The sequence below is a fragment of the Phoxinus phoxinus genome (assembly GCF_949152265.1).
Source record: "Phoxinus phoxinus genome assembly, chromosome: 13".
NCBI classification, from domain to species: Eukaryota; Metazoa; Chordata; class Actinopteri; order Cypriniformes; family Leuciscidae; genus Phoxinus; species Phoxinus phoxinus.
The window spans coordinates 22,252,278-22,279,284 of record NC_136888.1 but is presented as its reverse complement, the minus strand read 5'-3'; the positions used below and the strand labels follow the sequence as shown (position 1 = coordinate 22,279,284).

General features: G+C 37.4%; 1 protein-coding gene across 4 annotated transcripts; it reads right to left on the bottom strand.

The window, feature by feature from the left end:
* Nucleotides 1–323: 323 nt before the first annotated feature.
* larp1b (La ribonucleoprotein 1B) lies at nt 324–27,007 on the bottom strand. 4 transcript variants are annotated; one of them, XM_079633714.1, is made up of 19 exons: nt 26,245–26,997; nt 20,021–20,082; nt 18,806–18,865; nt 17,070–17,292; nt 14,012–14,134; nt 13,582–13,744; nt 9,500–9,644; nt 9,235–9,409; nt 8,850–9,088; nt 6,921–7,055; nt 6,463–6,825; nt 4,322–4,439; nt 3,851–4,011; nt 3,618–3,724; nt 3,355–3,518; nt 3,122–3,266; nt 2,829–2,938; nt 2,349–2,476; nt 324–2,168 (listed from the first exon to the last, which is right to left on the bottom strand). In XM_079633714.1, exons 1-19 carry the CDS (start codon nt 26,600–26,602, stop codon nt 1,791–1,793), a joined length of 3,357 nt encoding a protein of 1,118 aa, XP_079489840.1. In that variant the 5' UTR covers nt 26,603–26,997; the 3' UTR covers nt 324–1,790. The 4 variants fall into 4 exon arrangements, with proteins under 4 accessions (XP_079489840.1, XP_079489841.1, XP_079489842.1 ...); XM_079633713.1 differs by having other exon boundaries at nt 325–2,168; nt 17,070–17,295; nt 26,245–26,968; XM_079633715.1 differs by lacking the exon at nt 6,921–7,055 and having other exon boundaries at nt 17,070–17,295; nt 26,245–27,007.

Here is a 27,007-nt window from a genome sequence, read left to right as displayed (position 1 = left end):
ACAGTATCCCCTATCAGACCTTTATCTTCCCAATCTAGAATTTCCAAGCTTACACAATTTATATCCAAGTCCACTTTATATCAAAGTCCAAATCTTTAAACAAATTTCTAGATCAAAAACACATGCTTCGTGTTATGCTCAGCTCTAAAATATAGGGTAAATATCGGACTTTGTGAGTGCAAATTATTATTGTTGTTCATCGTAGCCTACAGATGAAAAATGTCATGAAAAATCATTGTTTAAAAGGTGTGGGAACCATGTAAAACCCAGTATAACGACATTACACAGTACACTTGACAAGAAATACAATATATATATTATTTTGGGGTTTTATAAACAGATTTTAATATATTTTATATTTTTTTTACATTTTACAATTATGAGGAAAGAAAAAATTAAACCAACATGCATACCAACACAAGCGCACAAACAAAAACTTCACAATAAAATGAATCAATAAAAATGAATTGATTGAAATTAGAGAGCTGCTTCTAATATTTTTTATGTACAGTTTTCATAAGCAAATATGATACAATCGGGACATCAATTCAGTGTCTGATTAATAATCATAAGTGAGGGGGAAAAAAACACTGATTTAATGTCATCAGCAAAGATCCAACCTGCAAAATAAAAATGCAAATAAAAGTATTCTCTGGGCCACTATGTTTGCAGTCATTTACACTCTCTCTGTAATATCAATAAAAAAGATTCTAATCAATTAAGTTTTTAAAAGAGAGTAATACAATAAATTATCTAAAACTCTACTCCAATAGGATTCAAAATTTAAAAGGAAGGATAATTCCTCTCAAAAAGATAACATTTCTTAGAAACTTCAAGTACACAGACGTTTTCCAATTTAAGTCAAAATTAATAAAAAGGTCAAAGATGTTTTCTCTTCCCCTACTCTGCACCTAAAGATGTGGCGTCTTTGAAATCACTACTTCCATGACGTGAACGGCACAATATTGGTTTAAGAGCAGGAACATCATGTAGTTCCTGAAGATGTTAACACTTTTTACAATCCCTCGCTGCTTTGGCCTGATATCAATGTACTTCTCCGATATTCAGCTCAGACACTCAGCTAATCATAAAAACATAAAGAACTTAGTATTTCATCACTGTCATATTTCCTACACAAGCTAAAAGAGCAAAAAAATGCAAAAAGCTATATAGTGTGTTATCTTGTGTCAACCTCAGTTCAAGTTAGAGATTTTTGTTTGTTTGATGAGCTTTTTTTTTTTGAGTTTTTAAAATAAATGAGCTAAAATATGTGTGCTGTGCAGAAAATGCACAGACACAAATTAAAAATACTTTTAAACACCAAAAGATTATTCATTATTTATGCTGACAGAGCTGTAAAATAATTATATTTTTTGTTGCTTTTGAAATGTAAGGCATTTGCAAAGGTAAAATACAATTTTAAAAGAGATAAAACTGCATTCGATGTAGGAATGCATCTTCTGTAAACTTTACAGCAAAACAAGTTCACCATGCGTACTTGATTCTGAAACTACTAACTGTAGGGGGGAAAAAACAAAGAAAAGAAAAAGAAAGCAATAAGATCTCCTAAAAGTTAACCTGTCCAGAAAAAGTATCTTGTACAACACAAAGATGTCTCTGGTTTACTCTTCAGTTTGTGAATGCAGCGTTCTGACAGTTGGTCTTTGCTCTAACGGTTTGACTGGCTCACTTCTGAGGTTACGGTGTAAAACGTAAGCCTGCATCAGCACTGAAAATATTTTCGCAGCTCTAAGAATCACACTCAAATACTGTATAGTGTAGTAATGGCCTCATTTCTTTGGCTGTTGGGCTTCTTTGTTTTTGCTGGTCGCCGCCTCTCCTTTGCGAGCATCCGATGAGGTATTCTTCTTCACATTCTCTTTGGGTGGGGCTTTTGTAGACGGGTCATTAGCCATGCCGCTCTTCTGATTGGCTGAGGTTGCCTTGGCGTATGGTTTATTGGTGGTTTTCGTTGTCGTCGGGGCAGCGGCCTGATCAGTCGTGGCTGTTTTTGTCATTCCTCCAGTGGTCAGCTGATTGTCTGAAGTGGTCTTGGAGACGGGGGTCTGTTTCGATGATGATGTCGAGTTGTGTCGTCTACGTTTCACCTCATCTCCTGTGGATGACGAGTGTGCTTTCCTCCTAACTCCTTCCTCTGCCATTGGTGGCTAAGGGCAGGAGATTTACACTTGATTTAGATTGCAAATAGACTAACATTATATACAGTTAGAAAGCAATTAAATGCATTTAGATTAATATTAATATATTATTCTGGACTCCAAAACTTATTTCCCTTTGCATAGTTTGGAAGGGATCACATTCACATCAAAACTGATGCCTATACTTACATCTACTCTGAAATCATCAATGCTCTTGAATTTGCTGAGGTATTCCTGGAGTTTGGGGTCAATGGGCTGATTCTTCACCTTTGCGTATTTCAGGAAAGCCCAGAATTTCTCCAGTCCATATAGCTGACCTACACAAACCACCAAAAAACATCAGCATGTAGAGTGAAAAAAAAAAAAAAAAAAAAAAAAAAAAAAATCACATGACTAAATTATCAAGAAATGCATTCAGAATTAGTTTTAGTGATTGACATTTGATGTAAACATTTATAAAACAGAAATGCAGACATGGCAGTCATGCAGAGGTGGCGGTTGACTAATAAATTTACACCAATGTCCTGAGTTAGTGAATTTCACCCAAAAAAAGAAAGAAAACAAACACTGATGGTGATTGATATGCAAAGTTAAAACAGAACAATAAACATTTCTTTCTTTGCATGTTTTTTTAAATATTGGTTTTGTCAAAAATTATGAGTGACTGACCTTTCTCATAGTCTTGCATGGTCTCCTCTTGGAAGTCCTTGAAGATGTCCTGTCTGAATCTCCGCTCTAGTCCATAGCTGTAGAACCGGAACAGACACTCCAGTCCGTACCTGTGACAAACATTTGAACGCACATTAGAAAATCTTTTTTATTTTGGTTATGTCATTTATCTCTTGCAAAACGGCGAGGCTCTTGAGAAGGGGTCAAATTAACCTGGTTGACTTACTGCCTGGTTAAGCATTTGAATTCTCAAGATCTACAGATAAAACAGAATTCAGGACCATGACTCTCACCTGTAGTTATCCTTGGCGTCCTCCAAGGCAAACTGCTTGAACTCTTCGTACATCTTTCTGTTGAAGTTGTCTCTGAGGAAGAAGGACCAGAATCTGAAGAGGGTGTTCATCTCCTGAGACAAACCCACACCTAATCGTTTCCTCTCTGAGGGGGGAAGAAAATACACAAACATGAGAAATTCATGTAAAGCAGTTATATATTCTGTGGTGTAAAACCAAAATGATCAATGTACCATTGAGGCATCGACGGCGGTATTTGTGGTAAACTTGCTGGGTGAAGCCACTTTCTTTTAAAAGCTCATGGGATGGATGCCAGAACTTGGGCAGGGACTGTGGGGTGCAGCCGTAACTGCCTGACAGAGCGGGGGCTCCTTCTGACGGAGAAGCATTAGAGCTGCTGTACAGAGAACGAGGAGGAAAAAGGAGAAAGAGAAACAGTTAAGCCAACTTTCACCTCAGTGCTGAGGGCAAGAAATAAAAAAAAAAAGTTACAAACCTGATAGAGGAAGTGCGGGGTCTGTGTTCTCGTGAGTCCATTACCCAACCTACATGGCACTCTAGTGGAGGGTTAGAACTGTGACGGGTTTTCCTCTTTCTGGGAGTCTAAAAGGGTGAGAGAAAAAAATACAATTATGAAGAAATTTGCACCTGGTTATTTATATATATATATATATATATAAATTAAGTCATCCTTAGGTCACAAAATCTGTTTGCCTGGTATAAACTTACTTTTTCATCAAGGTTGCCACTATCTTCTTTGATGACAGGGTAGAAGCGTGGGGTTTTGGTGGGGTCCTGTCTTCCAGGGGTACGTGGTGTGCGTGGGGTACGGGGCACACTGGGGGATTCTGGGACATCCGTGGGGAGAGAATGAGCCATGCTAGAATCATCTACAGAAAGATAACAAAATTAATAGTAATATATATATTTTTTAATAAATGGAAATTTAAAACTTTGGCATTTAAAATCAACCAAGTAATTTCTTATATATAAAATCTAGCTTTCATCTGTTAAAATCTGCGACATTTCACATAAAAATTACCGGTAAATAAATTACATTGAATGAAGAAAATGTAAATAAATTAAAATAAATAAATATTTAATTAATAGTTTAAATATTTGTTTAATTAATAAAACAAAGATTGACAGAGAGATAGACAGATTCCATAGTTATCTCATAGACATGAAGTGTGCAATCACCTGTTTGACATGGTGGAGGGGGTGGGATCTCCTGGCTGGTGTCGATGGGAAGTTTAGGGGTCAGAGTTTCAAACTCGTCTTGGCTTATCACGTTGAGTTTTTTAAAGTTCTCCATATCCTATGAATGTGAACCATATTGACATTATACACAGAGCAAGAACATTACTTCAAGAAGCCTGCAAGCATAAAAACTACAAGCGGAGCATCAAACTGAAAAACATAGACAAACTGCCCTAATGGGCTTCCTGTTTCTGCCTGTATGAGCAATATATCATAACTGCTCTGTATCTGACTGCAGGCAGTGGACTTGACCAGGTTTATCAGCAGTTATTACTTGCAGCTGTTTAGAAATGACAACTTTATTGTCCATCATAAAGACTTCACTCTATTTGGCCATTGAAAGTGGAGCATTTAGGCCCATCAGCAGCATTAAATCTGAGTATCCGACAGTGTAGTCAATCAGAAGTTTTCCAAGAACATAATTTGCATTAACAGAGATATGAATGTCTGGATTTTTTTGGGTACAGGTGACTGATATTATGTTCTTAAACCTTAATGTGTAAAATCCCACACTAACATCACAACTCTTAACAATGAGAAATCATTTCATTTAATTTGATCTCAGAGTGACATCACAAATTCTTAACTCATTTGAAGAAAACCACATGTGCTCATTTCTGTCATTTTGTGCAGCTGTTTATCATGTGTCTGTCCTATGAACTCCATCCCACAGAGACCTTGGTCTAGTTAACACAGGTGTTACGACTCCCATGAGCAGGAACAGGTGGGTAACCCCGATACCACTGTGCAGTTTAAACACACTCAGTCGATTCAAATTAAACAGCCACATTTAAATACGTCATACTTTTTTAATCCAGGAGGAGCCAATTGAGACCAGAACTCTACACATATTCAGAGAGCTCTTGTCTGATTGGCTGACTGTAAAGAGTACATACAGGTATGTCACTGTACTGTTAAAGACAAATGATAACACTTATTGTGATAAAATTGCAATGTACTAAAAAACTTAATCATAACAAGATAATATAGATATTAGCACATATCAAACCCTAAAGATGTTTGTGATCACAAGTTAAATCCTAGAGTGCACATATTGTTTGAGAAAAAAAGCGAAGACACGATGTGTGATCTTAAGCAAATATTTCAGTATATTTTTGGTAACCTCTAAGCAATTCAAACATTTGCAGTGGGAAAATTCCCATGTTACTGCTGAGTATGTACATTTATCTGAAGCCAACAGCTGCTGAACAAACAACACACTCAGCACAAACTATAACTCTAATAGAGTTACTATTACGCACTCATTTTCTCTTCAAAGGAAACTTTTTTTTTGTTTGTTTACACTACTGTTCAATCAGAAAAAATGTAAGAAATAACTTTTATTTAGCAAAGACGTGCTAAATTGGTCAAAAGTCACATTAAAGACGTTAACATAATTACAAAAAAAAAAATTCTAATTCAAAGAAATGCTGTTCTTTTGAACTTTCTATCCATCAAGAAATCCTTTGCCGTGTTTCTTGAGCATCAAATCAGCATATTATAATTATTTCTGAAGGATCATGTGACGCTGAACACTGGAGTAATGATGTCGAAAATTCAGCTTGACATCAGAGAAATAAATGACATTTTAAAAGATATTAAAAATACAGTTATTTTGAATTGTAATAATATTTCACAAAAGCAATGTTTTTACTTTTACAGCTTAGTCAGCATAATAGACATCTTTTTTTTTTTTTTATCTTACAAATATTAAACTTTTGAATGAAAGTGTATTTTGAAATATGGGAAATATGATGACAAGATGTTAAACTCACGTCGCTCATATAATGGCAACTCCACAGTGCCATTGTTAAGTGCATAAGTTATGTTCAACATTTAAAATATGGGTGAATGTTTATCAATTATGTAGTTAAAGGGAGAATTCATCCCAAAATGAAAATTCTGTCAAGCTGCTCTCTTCCATACAATGAAAGTGGGTGCTGACCAGTGACAGCCGTGGTCACCTTTCACTATATTGAAAAGAGCATCTTGGACATTTTATTAAACAACTCTTTTATTTGACAAACTTTAAATTATTTGTTACATTAAATTAATAATTCACAAAGCAAGATCACTCTCACCTTGGCATTGGCACACTCTGGCAGCCCGTCTTCCGTTGTCCAAAGATCCTGTTCATAGTAGAACAGTCCATCGTTAATGGCTTTGGCGAGGTCAGTTGTAATTTTGGCACGTGACACATGGTTGCCTGTCCGATCGCCCCCAGGGTGTTTCCGCAGGTGAGGGGGCGTCTGAGTAACGATCAGGATCTTGTTAACGTCTCGGTCATCAAGTTCATCATCAGAATCGTCGTCTGACCAATCAGTGAAGGTGTTCTTGCGAGGCGCTGCGATCCGTTCCATTTCTTCATCAAACAGGAAGTCCAGTTCCTCCTGGACTGCTTCAGGTGGCTGCTTAGGGCTGGACTGAACCAATTCTGTGTTCTCCTGAAGCAAACACAAAACATGTCTTATTTCCTTATAATTAATATGGAAAAAGAAATGATGCAAAGAGAAAACAGTAAGCAGGACAAATACTCAACTGCACATGGGAACGACTCAAGAATAGGAGGAGGAGGAGGAGGAGGTGGTGAAGGAGAAGAACGAAGAGGAGGAGAAGGAAGAGGAGGAGGAGAAGAAGAAGAAGGAGAGCTAGGAGGAAGAGGAGGTACTGAGATCTGCACACCCACAGGACAGGAGATGGAACAATGGATGGAAAGAGGACATGGATGAAGAAATATGGAGGAGGAAAAAGGAAAGAGGTGTGTGATCAAACCATGCTAGAAATCCTCTAGCAGAAGCCTAAATTATAAGAAACAAAGTTTTATAAAACGAGAAATGCCCAAAAAGCAAGAAAAGCTTTTTTTGATGTTTTAAAATATTCTACAGTTGTGATATGGTTTAAAATGACTTTGCAATGAATGAAGCAAACAAATAGGGATGCACAACACTTTGGTTATTGGTCAATATTGAGATTCAACACTCCTGAGCACAAAAAATGGGCCAAGCCCAAAATGGCTAAACACTAAGCTTTTAATTGTCTTAACCACAAATTATTGGGGGGAAATTATGTGTTGTCAGGAAATGGGCAAAATGTAAGCAAACGCACTACTTAAAAAGCCATTGCTGTCTCCAAAAAACCCAAATGAAGCAGAATATGGGAAGTTTGAGTGGTTCAGCAGAGTTGTGTGGACATGAGTTGCATGGTGTGACTGTTGAAATGTCTTTGAAATTCTGCTGAGAAATAGAATAATAAATGCATCTCTACCACAGTGAAGCATAGAGGAAGAGGTGTCTGTGTGGGGAGCCTTTTTAGATGCTGGTTTTGGTGAACTACTTCACTGTGAAAAGTCATTTAATGCTTTGGATTACCGGAGAATATTGCAGGATGGCTTGCTTCCCACAAATGAAAAGTTATTATCTAAACAACTTTTTCAACAAGACATGCTCCTGCCCAACTCACAAAGACAACCAAGAAGTGGCTTGCAAACAAGTCCATCAGGCTCATGTTTTGGACTGGTCAGGGTCCAGATTTGAAGCATATAGTGAATATTTGGTCTCACATTAGACTCAAACGAACTGGGAGACTTTTTCCAACTACCGGTACCCATGAACTGTTCAATTGTGCAATTCTTGCTAATTTCTTGACCAGTTATGTGAATAAAATGGAGAAGACGACAATTAAAAGTAAACTAAATATTTAGCTATTTTTGGCCCATTTTTTACCCAGGAGTGGCAATATGAGCAAGAATGCATTAAATTAATCAAAAGTGCCAGTTAAAGTAATTTACAATGTTAGAAAAGATTTGTATTTCAACTAAACACTGTTTTCTATTCAACAAAGAACCATGTTTTTAACATTAATAATAAAAAGAAATGTTTCTTGAGCACCAAAACAACATATTAGAATGATTTCTGAAGGATCATGTGACACTAAAAACTGGAGTAATGACGCTTAAAATTCAGCTTGACATCACAGGAATAAATTATATTTTAAAATGTTTTAAAGTAGAAACCAATTATTTTAAATTGCAATAATGTTTCCAAATGACTGTTTTTACTGTATTTTTGATTAAATTAATGCAGCCTTGGTGAGAATGAGACACTTTCAAAAACATTTTTAAAAAAATCTTACCGACCCTAAACTTTTGATCAGTAATGTATATTTAATTGGGAATGCTCATTTCCCACTGTTTCTTTTTATTTAGATTACCTCTTTTGTCATCTAAAACTTATGTTTTCTTTATGTTATAATGTTGGGATGCCTAAATTAACTTGTAGGATTTAAAACAACTGATTCTAGTTTCTTTGTTGAATTTTTACTTAATTTAAACCAAAATAGTATTGCATTTTAATTTAAAATCAGCCTTTACATAAAAACTAACGTTGGCTTAATGGTATTGGTCAGATTTCAGTGTATCCCTACCAAACACTGACAATTATCACTAGAGTCTGAACGGATCCGGAAGTACCTTATTTTTTCCAGAGGAGTTTCTGTGTCGTTTTTCCACCTGTATCCACGGCTGGACTTCTGGATCAGAGAGATTGCTGGACCGCTCTTTTGGGGTATTCCCATCTTCACTAGAGCTGCTTTTTGAGTCGGAAGGAAAGGATTCTTTGGACTGAGGTTTGTCTGTGTCGGTGTCATCACTAGTTTGGCCATTCACTAGAGTGGGTTCATCCATGTGCTGACTGACTGGGGAGGACGATACTGTGACACATGTAGAGAGAGAGAGAGAGAGTGTAAGTGAGTGAGTGTGAATGCTAAAGTCAGGGAAACCGTAACAGAATAATTCATAATCGCAAAACAATAATAAGTACAAGAAAAACGCTAAAAATGCTAGAACACATCAGAACCTGTGCTGAGGGAGGTGAATGTCTGTCCTGGGACGAACTCGGGGCAGTGAATGAGCTGGGAGAAATCTGTGCGCGGGGAGTCTAGAGAGGGACCCGGGATGGGCCAATGCTCCGGCTCTACTTTCCTACGGATCTGCTCATCAACCAGCTCCACGACATCACTGTTCTTCACCGCCTGCTCACACACATAAAAACAGATATAACGCAGACTAACGCTAATAATCTCTGATGTGTGTGTCCTGAAAGAGAGGTAGGTCAATGTCACCTCTTTTATGAGGTTGATATCAGTGGTGAGGGCCTGGACTCTGTGGAAACTGGCGATCAGAGAGATGGGCAGAAAGCCTTTTGTATCCATCTTTCTCCGCAGGAAGAAGTCACGCTCCAGGTTTGGGAGACTGAAGTAGTATTCACTAAAAATAAACAAAAACAGCCATATGTAAACTCCAAAATAATAATTAAACAGTGCAGTTTCACATTTTCTGCCTCTAATTACTGTGTAATTAAATACTAACCACAAAAATAGCTAGTGCATGTCACATCTGTGTGCAAATAAGATATAATTACATACAACTTGGATATCATTGTTACACATCACATATTTAAAGCCGTGTATTTATTACAAATAAACAAATAAATGAAAACAAAAACTAAAAGAAAATATATATTACCTATGAAAAGCATACAAATATATATATGAGGTTCCTTTAATAGTTTTGTTAATCTGGTATAATGGCAGTGAAATGTTTATTTTTTCTGAAATTATCCTTTAATGTGTATAAAACAAAAAATATATAAAAAACATAAGAAAGGAAACCAGATATACAAATAAAACAAATGTCTGAGATCACTATAGCAACTTTTGCATTTTACTAGTTTAATATTTTTTATTAAAATGTTACTATCACTATAACAAATCAACTGAAATGTTTAATTGAAACATTAACATTTCAGAAGGTCTTAGTATTTGAGGCATCTCTCTTACTTCAATGACATCAGCACGTGAGCTGCATGAATATAATGTTTTGAATGAATTTTTTGCCATATCATTTTTCATTTTCTAAACCCTAAAAGCCTAATTTAAAGAAAATCCCAGATTTTCCAAACAACCTCAAACAAGACTGTATATGTACGACAAAAGCTTGCAAAGAATAACATTTTTAATTATTTAATACTTAAATGCAATATAAAGGCTATTTTCATGGCAGTCTCATAGAAGTATTTTCAAGAATAGAACTCCGATCTCAGAGAAGTACAAATTAAAATACTCAAAATATTGTCTTGTATATTGCATATCATTTGATTTATTTGTTGTTTTGTTATTATTTTACAACAACATAAAAATATATAGCGATAATATAAGCTCTTTCGGTCTGATTCTGATTTGTATATGTAGTACACATATCCAAGAACAGCTTTGTTCAAATGTTCTGTTGGGTATTACAGTCTTGTTCGGTAACTGCTGCAGGCGGTTGCACTTACACTAATGGTTAAATGTGCAAACTCAAAGAGAGAAATGAAATGGACATCATGGGAATAAGACAGAAATATCACATCCCTTTAGCTATCATCCATCTCTTTTCCAGCAACAAATGCATTCACAGATCAACACTCTTTCTCTGTCAATCTCAGTCCTCAGGGTTTTGTGTATTGTTTCAGGAGAGGAACGTGTGCAGTCCCACTGCAGATGGCAGAGGCTCTAGCTGGATTCCAGTGAGACCATGTGCAGCAAGATCTCCACTGTCACTGCTGAATTTCGCATTTAAATATCGTACACTAATAATTTAGAGCCTCTGTGGACAAGCGGTTTGGAGAAAAGTTGATTACATTTCTACTAACACATGCAAGTTCCTAAAAAGCAGAAGTGTTCTGGGAGGAACGGTGTGGCCTTCACCCAGAACACACCTTACATTCCTGCAGCTTGAGTCAGCCGAGGTCGCCCCATAAGCCATACTGCAAATGAATCTGGGGAGTTTCAGCCGAGGTGTTATGCAAGTTTCACTCGCTAGTGTGTTTAGTGAGGAAAAACTGTCCTGGGGCAACATCCAGTAAAAGGAACTTAGAAATGTGACAAATTACACAATATTATAAACAAATGGATACAGAATTGGGTGGATACATACGCCATTTTAAGGCTGCATTTACACTGCAGGTATTGATGCCCAAGTCAGATTTGTTAACTATATCCAATTTTTTTTTATGACCAGCTTACATCTCCTTTTAAAAGTGACCCATATCCATAAAAACTTGTTTGTTTGGGGTTTAGAGTGTGCGGAAATATATATTTCACCGTGGCGATGATTTTGAGTTATCGTGTCAATCAGAGCAGTTTCTGATTCAATTGCGCATTTAAATACGGTTGTCAATCCAGAAACTTTGCAGTGTACTTAGCACCATGGAAAGCTAAACTTGTATTTAGATGTGAATGGGTAATAAACAAAGCAAGAGAAGAGTCTCCCTTTATAATCACCAAGTCTGTAAGCTCACGGAATTCTGCACTCCCAGAAAACTACCCTTACAATAAAAAAAAAGCTGTCTCAATTGTACAATGAATCTCTTATTTACATGCGTTTACACTTTGTTGGTTATAATGAAAATATTCAAAATATTAAATATAAAAAATATTTTTAAATGTAATATAAAAATATTAAAGGATTAGTTCACTTTAAAAAAAAGTGTTCCTGATAATTTACTCACCCCCATGTCATCCAAGATATCCATGTCTTTCTTTCTTTCTAACCTTAACCCTTCAGTCGAAAAGGAATTAAGGTTTTTGAGGAAAACATTGCAGGATTTTTCTCCATTTAATGGACTTCAATGGCAACCAAATATTCCAAAGTTCAAAGAAGGTTAAAATGTCCGTCTCAATGCATCCGTCATCTATCCAAGTTATTAGTCTGTGTACAAAAACTCCATCTCATTTTCTCCTCCAACTTCAAAATCGCCCGACATCTTTGTTTAAAATGTAAAAAAACAAAACTTTCCAACGTGATGACGTAATACATGGCGCATCTCAGAGATGGTACAAGACAGGTATCTGTGGCTGAAAAGTATATATATGTAAAAAAAAAAAAAAATTACAGATCGTTTCGCTAGATAAGACCCTTATTTCTCGACTGGGATCGTGTAGAGACGGACATTTGAACCTTCTTTGGATATTACTGGGATTGTGTAAAGACGGACATTTGAACCTTCTTTGGATATTGGGATAGATGGTTGCCATTGAAGTCCATTCTGTGTAGAAAAATCTTGGAATGTTTTCCTCAAAAACCTTAATTTCTTTTCGACTGAAGAAAGAAAGATATCTTGGATGACATCAGGGTGAGTAAATTATCAGCAACATTTTTTGAAAGTGAACTAATCCTTTAAGAGGATTCTGACTAGCACCTCTGATGAGGCATTGCATTCACAGCACGTGCCCAACATATGTGATTCTCACACACACACACACACACACACACACACACACACACACACACACACACACACACACACACACACACACACACACACACACACACACACACACACACACACACACACACACACACACACACACACACACACACACACACACACACACACACACACACACACACACACACACACACACACACACCACTGTTTTTGAAAGACAGGTTTCAGATCAGTGTTAAACAGTCAGTCATCAACCACATATGTTTGTGTGTGTGTGTGTGTGTGTGTGCTCCCTGTGGACTTTCAGCTCATTACGCTCACAGTGTTGAGTGAAGTAAGCTTGGCTGAATTCTGAGAATAAGATCACATGGGCATGAACGCACACACACAAACAATAAGCACATGCTGGGTAGTAGAGGGGAAACATGAACACAGACTTTAACTGTGTGCATACAATATACATTTTCATTACCACATGAAATGCAAAAGTAATTTTTTTCTTTTTTTGTCATTTCTGACTAAGAAACGCACCCACACACACAATGCACCCAGTGTCCTCTGCCCTAATCTTTCTGACCCAGATCATCTGACCCCTTCCACATCATCCATAAAGCAGAGGAGCTAAATTAAGGACACGTACAGACAAGGCAGTGCCAGGCCGCCCGATGCTGCAGTTGCTCCCTCTGCTGGTGGTAATGCATTAAACACTTTTTTAAACAGTGACCACCATATTATAATACAACCATGCTCACACTGTTTGGCTTATGTTACTAAACTAAAGATAAACCTTGAAATGTACAAATTCTCTAATGTGTCCAAATATGACCAATAAAAAAAAAGAAACTATCTGGCACATTGAAAGCCGGAGAGCTGAACAAGCAAATAGTGTGCTGTATTTAGATTAAATGCAAAGAGAGGAGATATGGAACTTACATTTGGCGTTTGATATATTCTTTAAGCAAATTCTCCTCAATCGTATACATCTGCACGCGATTACCGTCATCGTAGTAATAGATCATGTTAGTGCCGAACTCGGCTGGAACCGTGGACTTATCCTGGTAAGAGTCCCGGTAACTGTGGGAGTAATCATAGCGACCTGGAAAGAAAGAGGTAAGATATAAAATATTACATGATATATGCTGCAAATGTGACAAAAAGCCTCATGATTGTGGGAAACAGCGTCAGGTGTAGATTTTTGTGCACAGACGGCAGAAAAGACGATTTTAAGTCGACTAGATTAGAGTGTGCATTCCCGCGCAATTTGCTTAAAATGTACATTCCATTCCAATTTCACTTAAATTTTACATGACATCAATAATTTGTAACTATACAACTGATTTAATAGACAGTCTGACTGTGTTACCTCGTCCACGACCTCTGCCCCGACCGCGACCTTTGCCCCGGCCCCTCAGGCCTCCACGGACATTGCTGCCCTCACTGCGAACGCTTGCTGTGTCATCAAAGAAATCTCTCTCTCTTCTCCAGCCTGAGGGACACATGAAAGAAAAGGACAAGATAAGCACTCAAATTAACAGTGCAATTCAAGGTCAAATATTTCCAGTGGTCTTGAATTAAAAAATTAACACTTATGTTTCAGGCATTAAACTTACATTAATTCAGATTCCGGAATAATAATAAAAAACTGAGTATTCGTTTCAAAACGCTCCCCGTCCACACTAACGTTTTAATGATTGTAATATGGAGAAGGAACATTTCTCTTTAGCAACACTAAGTAAATAGCAGGCACAACAATGCCGGTATGACCATAGATATCAATGGGTGCAGTGTGCGTCACATGACTAAACATGCATTTTTGAGTACCTCTGTTTTCATAGACCACACTACTACGTGAAAATGGCGTTTTCAAATTTATCCACTTTCAAGAGTGTTTTCAAAAATGCGGTCTCGGTGTGGACGGAAGGCCAAAACACAATGAAAAAGATGCGTTTTCAAACAAGGACAAGGCCTCAGTATTTGGTTTGGTCCCTCTATTGCTTTAATGGCAGCAACCCTGGAGCTGCATGAACACAGCAAGTTGGTGTAAAACCTGATGATCATGTTTTCCAGCATGATTTGACAAACTTGAGTTTCAAAGAAAGCAAGAACATCTGAACAAATGATTGACATTTACTTTTTTGATTAGTGACCTAGAAAGAGAGAGAGAAAAAAACATAAATTTTAAAAATGTATTTAAGCTGTCTTTAAAAAAAAAATTATAATAATTATATATATATATATATATATATATATATATAGAGTGGTCAGTGAGTGCACCGGTTAGGTACACCTGTTCAACTGCCCTTTAACGCAAATATTTATTCAGCCAATCACATGGCAGCAACTCAATGCATTTAGGCATGTAGACATGGTCAAGATGATCTGCTGAAGTTCAAACTGAGCATCTGAATGGGGAAGAAAGGTGACTGGTTGTTGGTGCCAGGCAGGCTGATCTGAGTATTTGTGATTTGTATACACAAACATCTGATGTTTCTTGAGTTTACAGTGAATGGTCAGGAAAAAAAGGAAAATATCCAGTGAGTGGCAGAATGGTTCGAGCTGATAAAAAGGTAACAGTAACTCAAAAACATGGATCCATCCTGCCTTGTATCAATGGTTCATGCTGGTGCTGGAGGTGTAATGGTGTGGAGGATTTTTCTTGGCACACATTTGGAGATCAATTGAGAATTGTTTAAATGCCAGTCTACCCATCTTCTGATGGCTATTCTCAAAAGGATAACGCACCATGTCACGAAGCTCAAATCCTCTCAAACTGGTTTATTGAACATGACAATGAGTTCACTATACTCAAATGCGCTCCACAGTAACCAGATCTCAATCCAATCGAGTACCTTTAGGATGTGGCGGAATGGGAGATTCACATCATGGATGTGCAGCCGACAAATCTGCAGCAACTGCGTGATGCTTTCATGTCAATACTGACCAAAATCTCTGAGGAAAATGTTTCCGACACCTTGTTGAATTTATGCCAGAATTAAGAATTAAGGCAGTTCTGAAAACCCGGTAGTGCATATGGTTTAACACACAGATTATGTAAGAAACTTTCCAAAACCAGTATGATGTCTTTTAGTAATGTATTATCCTCCTGCACATGTCCTGCCACAACATTTAGACAATAATTCATAATAATTCATAACAAATGATCCCACACTTAAATCTAAAAAGACATAATGTGAGATTTATGAAGTAATTAAGGACCCATTTAATTACGGTAAGTAATCTGTCGAGTGTAATACTTCAAGGATGTTGAGTTTCTGAATGTGTGTGTGGCCGTGTGCATGTGTTAAGACATGCGTGTGCGATTTAAAGCATTTACATGTCTGAAACCCGCCCAGGCATCATGAGAATTTCTAAGCTCTCAATCCTTTCAGTGTGTGTCTTTTCTCACTCTTTTTTAGCTGGAGGTTTCTGCAAGTACATGTGATCATGTTCAAGTAAACACATTTCTTCTTAAAGTTTGTTTGAGTGTTTTTAATGTGTGCCAAGTCATTTTTTCCCACTTCCCATCTAATGAAACGAGTAGTACTTTTGACAAGTTTGTATAATCCTTTGAAACATGACATTCAATATAGCAGACAGATGTTTAAAAGCCATTTTTAACCACTCATGGTTTTATGTTACACTCAAACCAGTGACCATGGGTAATTACCTTTGACCTTTACCCATCATTCTATATGACTGTCTGCTTTACATGCCATTGTGTTTAGTTAAAAAAAAACAAAAAAACATTGCAAACAAATTTGGGAATTAATATGATCTCGTTTAATGACCCCCCCTCCCCTTCCCTTTTTTAAAACTATTAATTAATGCAGATAAGGGATGAAAAAGAGATCACTACAGTGGGTGTGTAATGATCACTAATATGAGACAAATAATATAATTATATCCGTCTCAGCTTTTTTATTCCACATAAGGGTGGTACTGGTACCCCTCATTGCTGCCATGTCCCCGAATGCTGAACCCCCCTTTTATCAGATGTGTTTATTGCAGAATAAATTAATCATGGTACAAGTAATAAATACTACTATGAATAGGACATTTTGCAAAAATGCATCACAGTTTGTACTTAAATATTAAGCAGCACAACTGATTTCAGCATTGATAATAATAAGAAATGTTTCTTGAGCACCAAATCAGCATATTAGTCTATTTCCAAAAAGATAACTGGAAAGTGAACCATGCAATGTGATGGTCATATGACAAATGAAGATGTCATATGTTTAAGATGCATCACTACTCTCTGAAATGTTATAAAAAATAAAAAATACATAAAAAAAATCTGTTAGCAACACACTGCACATCTTGCAGTAAGTAGTAAGCTTATATTCTATTACGAACACAGCCATGGAAATCAAATATGGATATGTAGTTGAGCGCGAGTTAGTGCTTTCGGTCTGTCTCACCTCCTCTCCTGCGGGGGGCACTGCTGTGTGTTTCCTCTCCATCCTCGGCCTCCTTCTCGTTCGAAAGCCCAGTTATCGGATCCGACTCTGCTTCCCTGTTCTCCTTACTGTCACTCCCATCACTTCCACTCTCCTTCTCTCCCTTCTCTCCCCCATGATCCTTCTTCCTCTCCCTCCGTCCGGACGTCCCTTTCCTCCCATGTGTGTTTATCACATTCTGCTGCTGCTGAGGAGTGCAACAAAATCAATATCTCAGTTAAATAAATCTGAACTCAGCAGTCCAGTCAGTGAAACCCAAGACACATACATGATATGGAGTGAACACGGTTCATCATGACAGTGCATAAAAGTTTCTTAATTTCATGGGATTATAATTCTAAATCTGAACATTGACAGACTGACATATAGAGAAGCAAAAACACAGGAATAAGGCAGTTCTTACAGGCATATTACATTTACTCTTCCACATGATGTTTCAAAGATGTATGCTTTATTTATATTTCCGTGGAACAACACAAATGATTTTTAGCTGAATGAACAGGCTGCTGTTTTTCATACAAATATAAGAGAATGAGGATCTATACTGTCATGACCAAAAAATGTGATGGGTCAAAAATATGATTATAAAAAGTCGTCCATATTATTTGTGTGCTACATTTTAAGTCTTCTGAAGAAATGCAATATAAGAAACAAGCAAATACATGATTTGAATAGCCAGAAGGAAAGACTTGAATTATGCCTTAAATTTCAATGCCTTAAACACCATCATATGATGTCTAAGTAACTGGAAATATAGTACACGAGTCATAAAAGTCAACTTGACAACTTGGAGCTTGACATCCACTTTTAAGCTGTATGGAAAACAGCAGCTTAGATGTTATGCTAAATATCACCTTTTGCATTCCACAGAAGAGAGAAAAAGCACACAGATACACACAGAGAGGATATGGGACAACATTAGTTTGAATGTTGCCATGATTTATTTTATTTTATAAAGTATATAAATCTATTTTTTATTTGTTTTAGAAGCTATTTCTTTTACACACACAGTTGTTCTCAACCTGTTTGACTCCAAGGCTTCCACTGTCCAAGACCAAATATGATGGCACTCGATTTAGGATATTTCTGCTGTAATGACAAAGCTGCTTGTTTTAAAACTTTTTTTATTTACAGAAACAAAGAGTGGCAAATTTTAGTTTTTAATCTAATAAAATAATTACATTAATTACATTTATAACTAAAATAAAAATCAATACATTTCCATAATTCCAGACATTTTAAAAACAATATATTTCAGGGTTCACACTTGTGACCAACGTTTTTGCATGATGTTTCCAGTCTTTTGTGATTACGGGATAAGGTTTTTAATTTTTTCCTGTCTTGATTTTTAGATGTTTCCATTTTTTTTAAAAGCTTGATTTGTCTTATTTTAAATAATTTTAAGCTATTTTGACATCCCCTTAGAAGTGTGATGAGGACCCCTAGTGGGTCCCGGCCCTCTGATTGAGAACCACGACTTTAACATGCAACACACCCTCCAGACATAATTTCAATAATAAGAGACAATTTTATGACTAGAAAACATACATCATGATGTCCCCTTTAAAACCACATAAAAATATCACAAAGAAACAAAAGAATGAGTCACTGTTTTCAAAAGTAAATTAAAAAATACAGTCCTAAAATTCAATATCTATCAAGCTAAACCTATACAAAAGGTTGTGATTCTTCCTCACCTCCTTATTGGCGAGTTCTCCTGGGGTAGGCCAGTTTGTGATGTCACTGAAGTCACTTGACTGCAAATAGGAACGAAGGAAAGAGGTTAAAAAAAAAAGTGTTACATCTGAAGTTACATCCCATCCACTTCCTGTGGAATGACATAAGCGCAAAATGCACAAAACAAAAACAACTTGATTTAAACAAATATAAAAACAACATTATTCCCTAATGATTCTCATTAGAAAGGCGAAGTGCAGATGCATGCTATGTCAACGTCCAGTTTGAATGATTTATGAACAGCAGCTGCCCCACTCCACTGAAATCTATGTCTCAAATACTCTTTAAGTTGAGTTTCCAACTTACACATCAACTTTTTCACCATTTAACATACAAGATATTATTCAGACGCTGTGGGGGAAGTGTGGCTGTTTCTTTTCAGAGATCATTTCACTTTCTATTACCGGAGGAACGTCAATCATTCCTCAAGCCGCGAAGCAACCCAGAATTCCAAGCGGCGTATCGGATTCCACTATCGTCCTGAAATGGGTCCTGGGTGTCCCAGATGCTAAAGCTAGACGGTACAAACTAAATTTGCGAGGGAGTGCCTTGGAGTTAAATGGTGTAACCAACGTGAACTAACAAGGCATAAACAAAACGTGTCACATTCCACTCAAAAAACTGTAATGCATGACGGAACACCAAATAACATGCTAGGGGTCATGAACGTGCAAGGGAACCTGTCAAGTGTTGTATGTGTTTGTAAGTGGAGACAAACTAACATGCCTTGGAGTCAGCCATGGGGACAACTCTACTGCCCCTGTTAGGACTGAATTTGAGCCCTGTATGTGCTCTCCCTGGAATGCCCCACTGAGGTAAAAGTCAAAAACTCATGTGCTCAAAACTATTGACTATCGCCCACAAAAAACACAGAACAGAGCGAACAAATATCCACAATACAAACACAAGCCGATCTGCTCTATGACTGGCTGCTGCTGACCCCTGATCCAGGACATACAGAAGCAAAACTCTTACACAAATAGACTGGAGGGGGAAAAAAATCCAGATTTACACAAATAGACAGACTAAAAAAGACATGATCTATCCAAATAGATTAATGTACCATCTATATGTGATAGCTGGTTTTAAAGTTTATTAATTTGTCTTCATTAAACTGATAAACGCATGTCACATGGCCTCAGTTGGCGATTCACTTACATAAGAGAGCGCCTTACCTTACTGGTCTTCCTGGATCTAGGTTTGCTGGCACGGACAACTTTGGCAGGACTCTGGGGTTCTGTGGACAAAGGACAAAAACAGGAGATTGTGATTGATTGTTTGATGTAGTTCATTAGAGGACTTTTACTAAAATAAACTTTTATTTCAAATTGTTGCTGTTATTAATATTTTGGTTATTATTACTACTACCATAATTGCCATGTAAGAAAACGGCAAAGTTAATAACAACTCTACATAAATGCAGAACACATCAGTCAACAACAGTGAGGCTATGGCGTCTGTCGTAAATGTTTAAATGCTCAAACCACACTGTTACAAATGACTATATTTAATTCAGCTTTCAAAGGCAGTTAGGACGCTTTCATTGAATTTAACCGACATTGAATGAGCAGTAACACCTGAGCCATTTATAGCATTTTCTCCAACTGTACTCTGATATAATGACTTTATCGATCATTCATTCAATAACTGAAGACAATCACCCTTACTGTACACATCTCTACAGCAGAAGAACTCTAGGTTTTTGGTCGATATGGAGCTAGTTTCCTCTATAATGAATCTTTGAGCATTAACAGATTAAACCAACTCCTACACATATTATGCAGGCATCTGTACAGTAAACACCTGTTAAAATGACTTGCGCACTGACACAGCAATGCCTTACTTTGTAAAATAACTTTCCTTTCCAGGCATTTTACAAACTGCATTATTTCAAAACAGCTGCTGAATACATGAGCACAGAGTCTAGATTATCTATAAAACACCTCTAGGATACAAAAGCGTCATAACTTGAGTTAATTAATAGCTCAAAGTATGACCATAAATACTGCATTTCTTTATTAAAGTGACTCATGAAAGAACACTGAATTTTGGTCCTCTGGGTATCGCAGATCTGCACTAAAAATCTACCAATGTCTCTCTCTGTGCGTCCACTGTGGCAGGTCAATGCGGACTAAGTGCTGTGGTCAATTATCTGGGAACAGCAGCAGCTTCACTTAGATTGTAAAGCCACACGCCAGCACCTGCACAGCAAGGTCACACATCCACACACGTAAAACATTAACTTCCTCTGTGAGACGGAGCAGCAAACAACATTTCTATGAGGGCCAGTGAAAGTGGAGTCATCCGTGGTATTCAAATCCCCTCAACACAATGACATGGCCCCATATGGGTATTTGTACCTCTGTTCACACAACCAACAAAGCGTTTGGCCTTTTCCTGACAAACTGCCCCCGCCAACCCCACCAAAATAACAGATCTACAGAGTCACACAAGCAGATAAACTGCTGCTTTTTAAAATAACAAAAGGAATATGAGTGCTAAAAGCATTCATCTTGGTGTGGGTTAGCACAATGTATGTGACAACCGTCTGTTTGCATTTTAATGAACGTCTATCCATTCATTGCAACATCAGGGGATTTACATTTGCACAGGAGTTTCAAATTTTTTGTAGTTGTGGAGGAACAACCATAAACTATCTAAGAGTAGCATTCTGGCCTTAAATGATCATCAAACCAAAACCTTTAGAAATACAGCAAGATTCAAAGCTGTTATCCTGGGGAGAAACAAACGCTACTATATGTTATAATTGTCAACAAAACCGGTTTACATTTCTTTCTTTACTTTCTTTTTTGGAGCTGTTGGGATTTAACAGGCAATAGAAAGGGACGCCCATTTCTGGGAGTGTCCGGGGTCCTTTATCATTACTGAAAGGATGGCCTGTATGATAAGGCACTGGGCGCTTGCCGACAGTGTGGGGTGTGACCATACACACTGACTTACTGATACCGTCCCGTTGACACCTTTCTCTCAGTTAGTGCCGCCCGAGGCTGAATAACTTATTTTGATGCAAACGATCATTTAAATCACTAAAATGTCACGCCAGAAACAGAGAAAAGCCAGTCAGACTGCTAATCAAATCATAAGCTGCCACTGAATAAAAGCTGAGCAAAGGTTAAGCTGTAACTTGGGTCATTGCTCATTGACATTTAAAATATAAAAATAAGATAAAGAAAATGACATATTTTCATCTTTTCAATCTAGTTTAAAACACATTCAAGGTGTATTTTTGTATGTGCTTCAACAACCTGAACCAGTCATATAAAATGTATCTGATTTTTTTTTTTAATTAATAGATAGTGCACAAAATAAATAGTGTCATTAGCTCATGTAGGTTTTCCTAACAGCTCAAAGGCTTGACTTATCCAACATTTGGAAAGAAAATTAATCAGTTTCCTATACATACCATTCAAACCTCAGGGGTCTTGTCAAATATATATATATATATATTTGACAAGACAATATATATATATATATATATATATATATATATATATATATATATATACACGATTCACAATATTACTGTAAATTTTATCAAAACATTTTATTCTAGCTAAATGCATTTTTTATCAACAATGAGGGTAAATTTTATAAAAATAAAATAAAAACTGAGCAAAAAGCTGAGAAAAACGCGCTTGTCAAAGATTATATGCAGATCGGATTCAGAACGATGATTAAAAAAACATAGATGTAGTAGGTCGCATCCATCAAAGCCTTCACAATCCTATAGCTCATCCTGGGTCGACATTTCATTAAGTAATATTAGGCAGTTTTGATTTATATTTTGGTTTAATGCTGATGGTCGCGTTATTTTATATAGCCTATGCATCTGCTTACATATGCTATCGCTTGTTTTTTGCTTCTTCTTCAGATGTCTTTTGGTCAGGAGATTCTGTACTCTTTCAGAAGATGTGTCATAGCGTATAACAGTGAAAACACAAAAAGACGGAAATTTCCGTCAATGACGGGGAAGAGCTGTCTCATAAATGACGGAATTTTCTATCAATGGCGGGGAAAGTGTTAAGAGGCATCTTTCATCTTAATGTCCCCTAACTTTTAAAAAGGTAGTGTACATAACATAAATATTGCATATCATAAAAGTGGAAAGAGTTTGAAAATGTGACATTCACATTAAGCCAAAGAGATTTCTATCCTTAAAAATGACTGAATACAGGTATCACTGCTGTCAAAGTAGACAATGCTGCCTACAACAAAGATGCAATCACAACATAAACACTATGGTTGTTTGACAGGAGAGCAGTCTATTCTCAAATGTCAGCCAAGAAGTCATGTGTACATACTCTAGGAGCAGTGGCATGGTTGTTAAAACACTGTCAATACATCATCTGACAGAATTCTGATCATTGATGCACACATTCATTCCAAATTTTCAACACGGATCCCTAAGAATCAACCTGAGAGCTTATTTCATATCACGGTCCCATTCATAAATACCTGAAATTATGACATGTATCCCACAATGCAAAAAGCACAGAGACCTTTGGCTTAACCTGGTCAGTGAGATCTAACAGCTGTGCAGTGCATATAGATTGACATAACTTACACAACAACAGACTGTACTGGTTCGGTCAAACCACAAAGGAGAAATGCTCATTTATGACATCTCTATTCAAACTGAACACAACTGTTTTTTTCATAAGGAAAAACAGGAAACTGATCATGTAGTTCAGATGCCCAGTATTCAACTGAGGGGTTTCATCATTCAAAGACTGAAATTGAGGAATTTAATCACCATTCACAACATTGATTTCCCTTGAGTGGCTTGAAAACATAATCTCTATTTGACAAGATGCCCAATCACCCAATACAGTTTCAACCAATAGTTTTGGATGGCCAAAATCATTGACCGAAACAGTGGCGTTTAATTAGCGTTTTTCTAATGATGTAAAAGGCTAAAAAAGGGTCAGCAGTGAAGATACACTTCACCGTGACCAAAAATTATGCCAAAGAAGCAATGTGTAGAATTTGTAAGGATGAAATATCGAGAGGCGGCTCATCTTAGACTGGTTAGTTTAATTTATTCCCTCAGAACACATCACCCCAAATAGCATAGCAAGTTCAGTTATCCATTTACCCTACTTAAATTACAGAAACTTTATTTTAATTTTGGTTTCTTTGAATAAAAATAAAATAAAAAATGCATTACTACTTCATGGTACTTTAGGTATCAGATGGGAACCCATCCAACCAAACTAATACTAGTCCAGCTGGCAGCGAACAATGGGGTCACATCTAATGTTACTCGGCTACATTTTGTCATTTCAATCGAAACCATGAGTTTTGTGTGAAGGTAAAAAAGTTCCCTACACAGATTTCACTAGTTTTCAAGATGGTCATGTGAATTTGAAGGGCTGACCAACAGAGAGATGGTGAGAAAAAAGTCACTTCAGCATGATCTGTGCTTTATACGTCGCTACACTATACTCACAACAGATAAATGACCTTTTTTGCAAAAGTGACTTCAAAACTCAGTATATTTATGCTATTTTTGGTAAGTAAACGTTGGCTGTAAACTGATGACCTAAAGAATCTTGTTTCTGAGATGCACAATCTGAAAGTTGTTTTGATCAGACCCTGAAATGAGATCCTCAACAACAAGCTTGTGAACTGCTCTTCTGGTTTGCGATTTTCTTGTAAGTGACTTTTAGTTATTTAAACTATGTTATTTAAAAGAAAAGTGCATTCTTTTTCTGCACTCGAATTTATTTTTTCAAAAAGGTAGTCGCCAAAATCTACTTGAAAATGAATACAGTTTTAGGGAGTGGTCTAATATTACATATTACTTTAAAACTACACTATACTTTCATAGTCATGTCTACTCAACAGGTGAGCTGCACACTACCACAAACACTATAAAGATCCAAGAACCAAAACACAATGCGTTTAGCAGCTGTATGAGTGGGGTTGAAACCATTGTACAGCAGTGAGGGTGTAAAGGCCTCTCATGAGCTCCTGCTGGAGTTGCACTGCTCAGCACTACACGTGCTCCCGTGCAACTCGATCAGATGAGATGGGGTGGGGTGGCGAGGGGGGTTGAATCTGCCCACATCAGCAAGTCTGTCCAAATACACCCAAATGATAGAGGCACACAGGAGTCTGACGGCAGAATGATGTGGGAACGGGCATTTTGATGGGCGTTTATTCCCACTACCACCATATTTGGTCACATCACAAATGGCAAAAAAAAGCTCCGGGCTTCCTGACAGCAACACGCAGTGCGTTTAACAAACTAAAACAATTTGAACTGAAGCGAAATCTATTAGGATAACCTTTATAAATAAACATGAGTAAAGTAATATGGTCAGGGTGTGTGTTTTATGTATTCTCTAACTTAAACAACAGCAGTGTTTTTAATCAGGCGAGCCAGGACACATGTTAGCCATACCACAAACGTTCCAACCAAACCTAAAAGCATAAAACACCCTAGTGACCGTCACATCCACGTGAAGATCATTTTAAATGTGTGGATAAAGCAGAGCATTTTGATCTCCATTGCTTCACACCGCTTTATGGGATTAAACGAGCTGTTGGTTTAGCGCAATGCTAAATAGTGATGTCAGTCAGATTCGTGAATGAATTGGTCTATAGAGTCGGATCTTTTCTATGCATCGGTTGAAGAGAACAACGCGATCTCTGAAAGATTTGTTTACGACTCGGAATGTTAATGTTAATAAAACGTACTGGAAATGTGTTTACAACTTTACCTGAAGTCATGACAGTTTTATGAACAAGCATACGAAGAATAGTTGGTCTTAATAAACAGTGTTTTATTAGATTATAATAAGCAAGAGCTGAATTATTAAACTGATTAATGAAAATGCTCATTTTGAGTTCCAAATGCGTTAAATAATAATAAAGAAATGTACAATAAACTCCGTTATTATTAAAAGTACATTAGACAGCAATAAGTGCACACGTAAGTCTTAATTAAAAAAAATTTTAGGGGATAATTGCATGGAATGACGTCATAATTTACAAGCCTGGCTGAATCAGTCTTAATTGTTCGAAAGAGCCGAATCGCTGAATAGACTCGGACGTCCCATCACTGGTGCTAATGCTAACAGGCCACACCCCCGTCTCTGATTGGCTCGTTTCTCTGACCATGTATGAAAAACACACTTTACGGATATGGGCACAAAGTTTATGAATTGTAATTAAATGAAAGAATAGCCGACGTTATCATATGTTTCAAAGCACAGGTGCACGATAATGCAAAAAAGGTTATAAAAGTTAACTGAAAGGAGTTTAATGGCCGCTCCTGTTTGCAGTAGCACATGCGAGCTAACAGAGCACATGTGTGCATGAGAATAAATGCTGTTGGAGGCATAAATGTCTGTTGCGGGCATAAACTCTCTACCTGTTTGTAGCGAGCTGTTGGTGGGATTATTAGGAGGGCATGCGTTCCTCTTCATCCATGGGTTCACTGTCGGCGGAGGAGCCTCGATCACTTTCTTCTTGGCAGTTTCTGCTTTGTGGCTTGATGCATTCTGCTCGTTCTCTTTGTCGTTCGTGCTGTCCGTGCTTAACCCATCCGCTTTGCTTTCCATGTCCCCCTGTTTTTGATGTTTAGAGTCGACCTGAGGAGGATCCTGCTGCCCCTCCTCGTGGCTCGCTCGATCAGGTTTCTTGGGTCGATCCGCGTCCGACTTGTTTTGGTTCCCTTCGCCCAAACAACTGACTGTCACGTCCAAGTCACTCGCAACTTCAGTGGTCATGGTTCAAAAGCGCAAACACCCACGCGTTGTTATTTTGTCACTATCCCGCAATATTTGTTTTCCAGCGCAAATGAAGAGAAAGACTCGGTGAAAGCTGTTGCAGCTAGCGTTAGAGCACAAGTTGACAGCCAGCAGCTTGAAACACGGAGGAAAGCTGCATCGGACTTTTTCGTGTTTTTAAATGTCAAAATGCTCGATCCCTTAAAGAAGCCATGTTATTCGATCACTCTAACTGATTATAGTAAGCCAAAAGAAGGAAATAAAAACTTTGCAAATGTTTTCAACCCACTTCACGATTTGGCTGATCGGCAACTCACCTAAATAAAAGGAAATACTACGAACGGCCACGAGTCATTGGACGAGTGTGTGTCCCCTCTCTGTCGCCCCTCGTGGTCACACGACGGT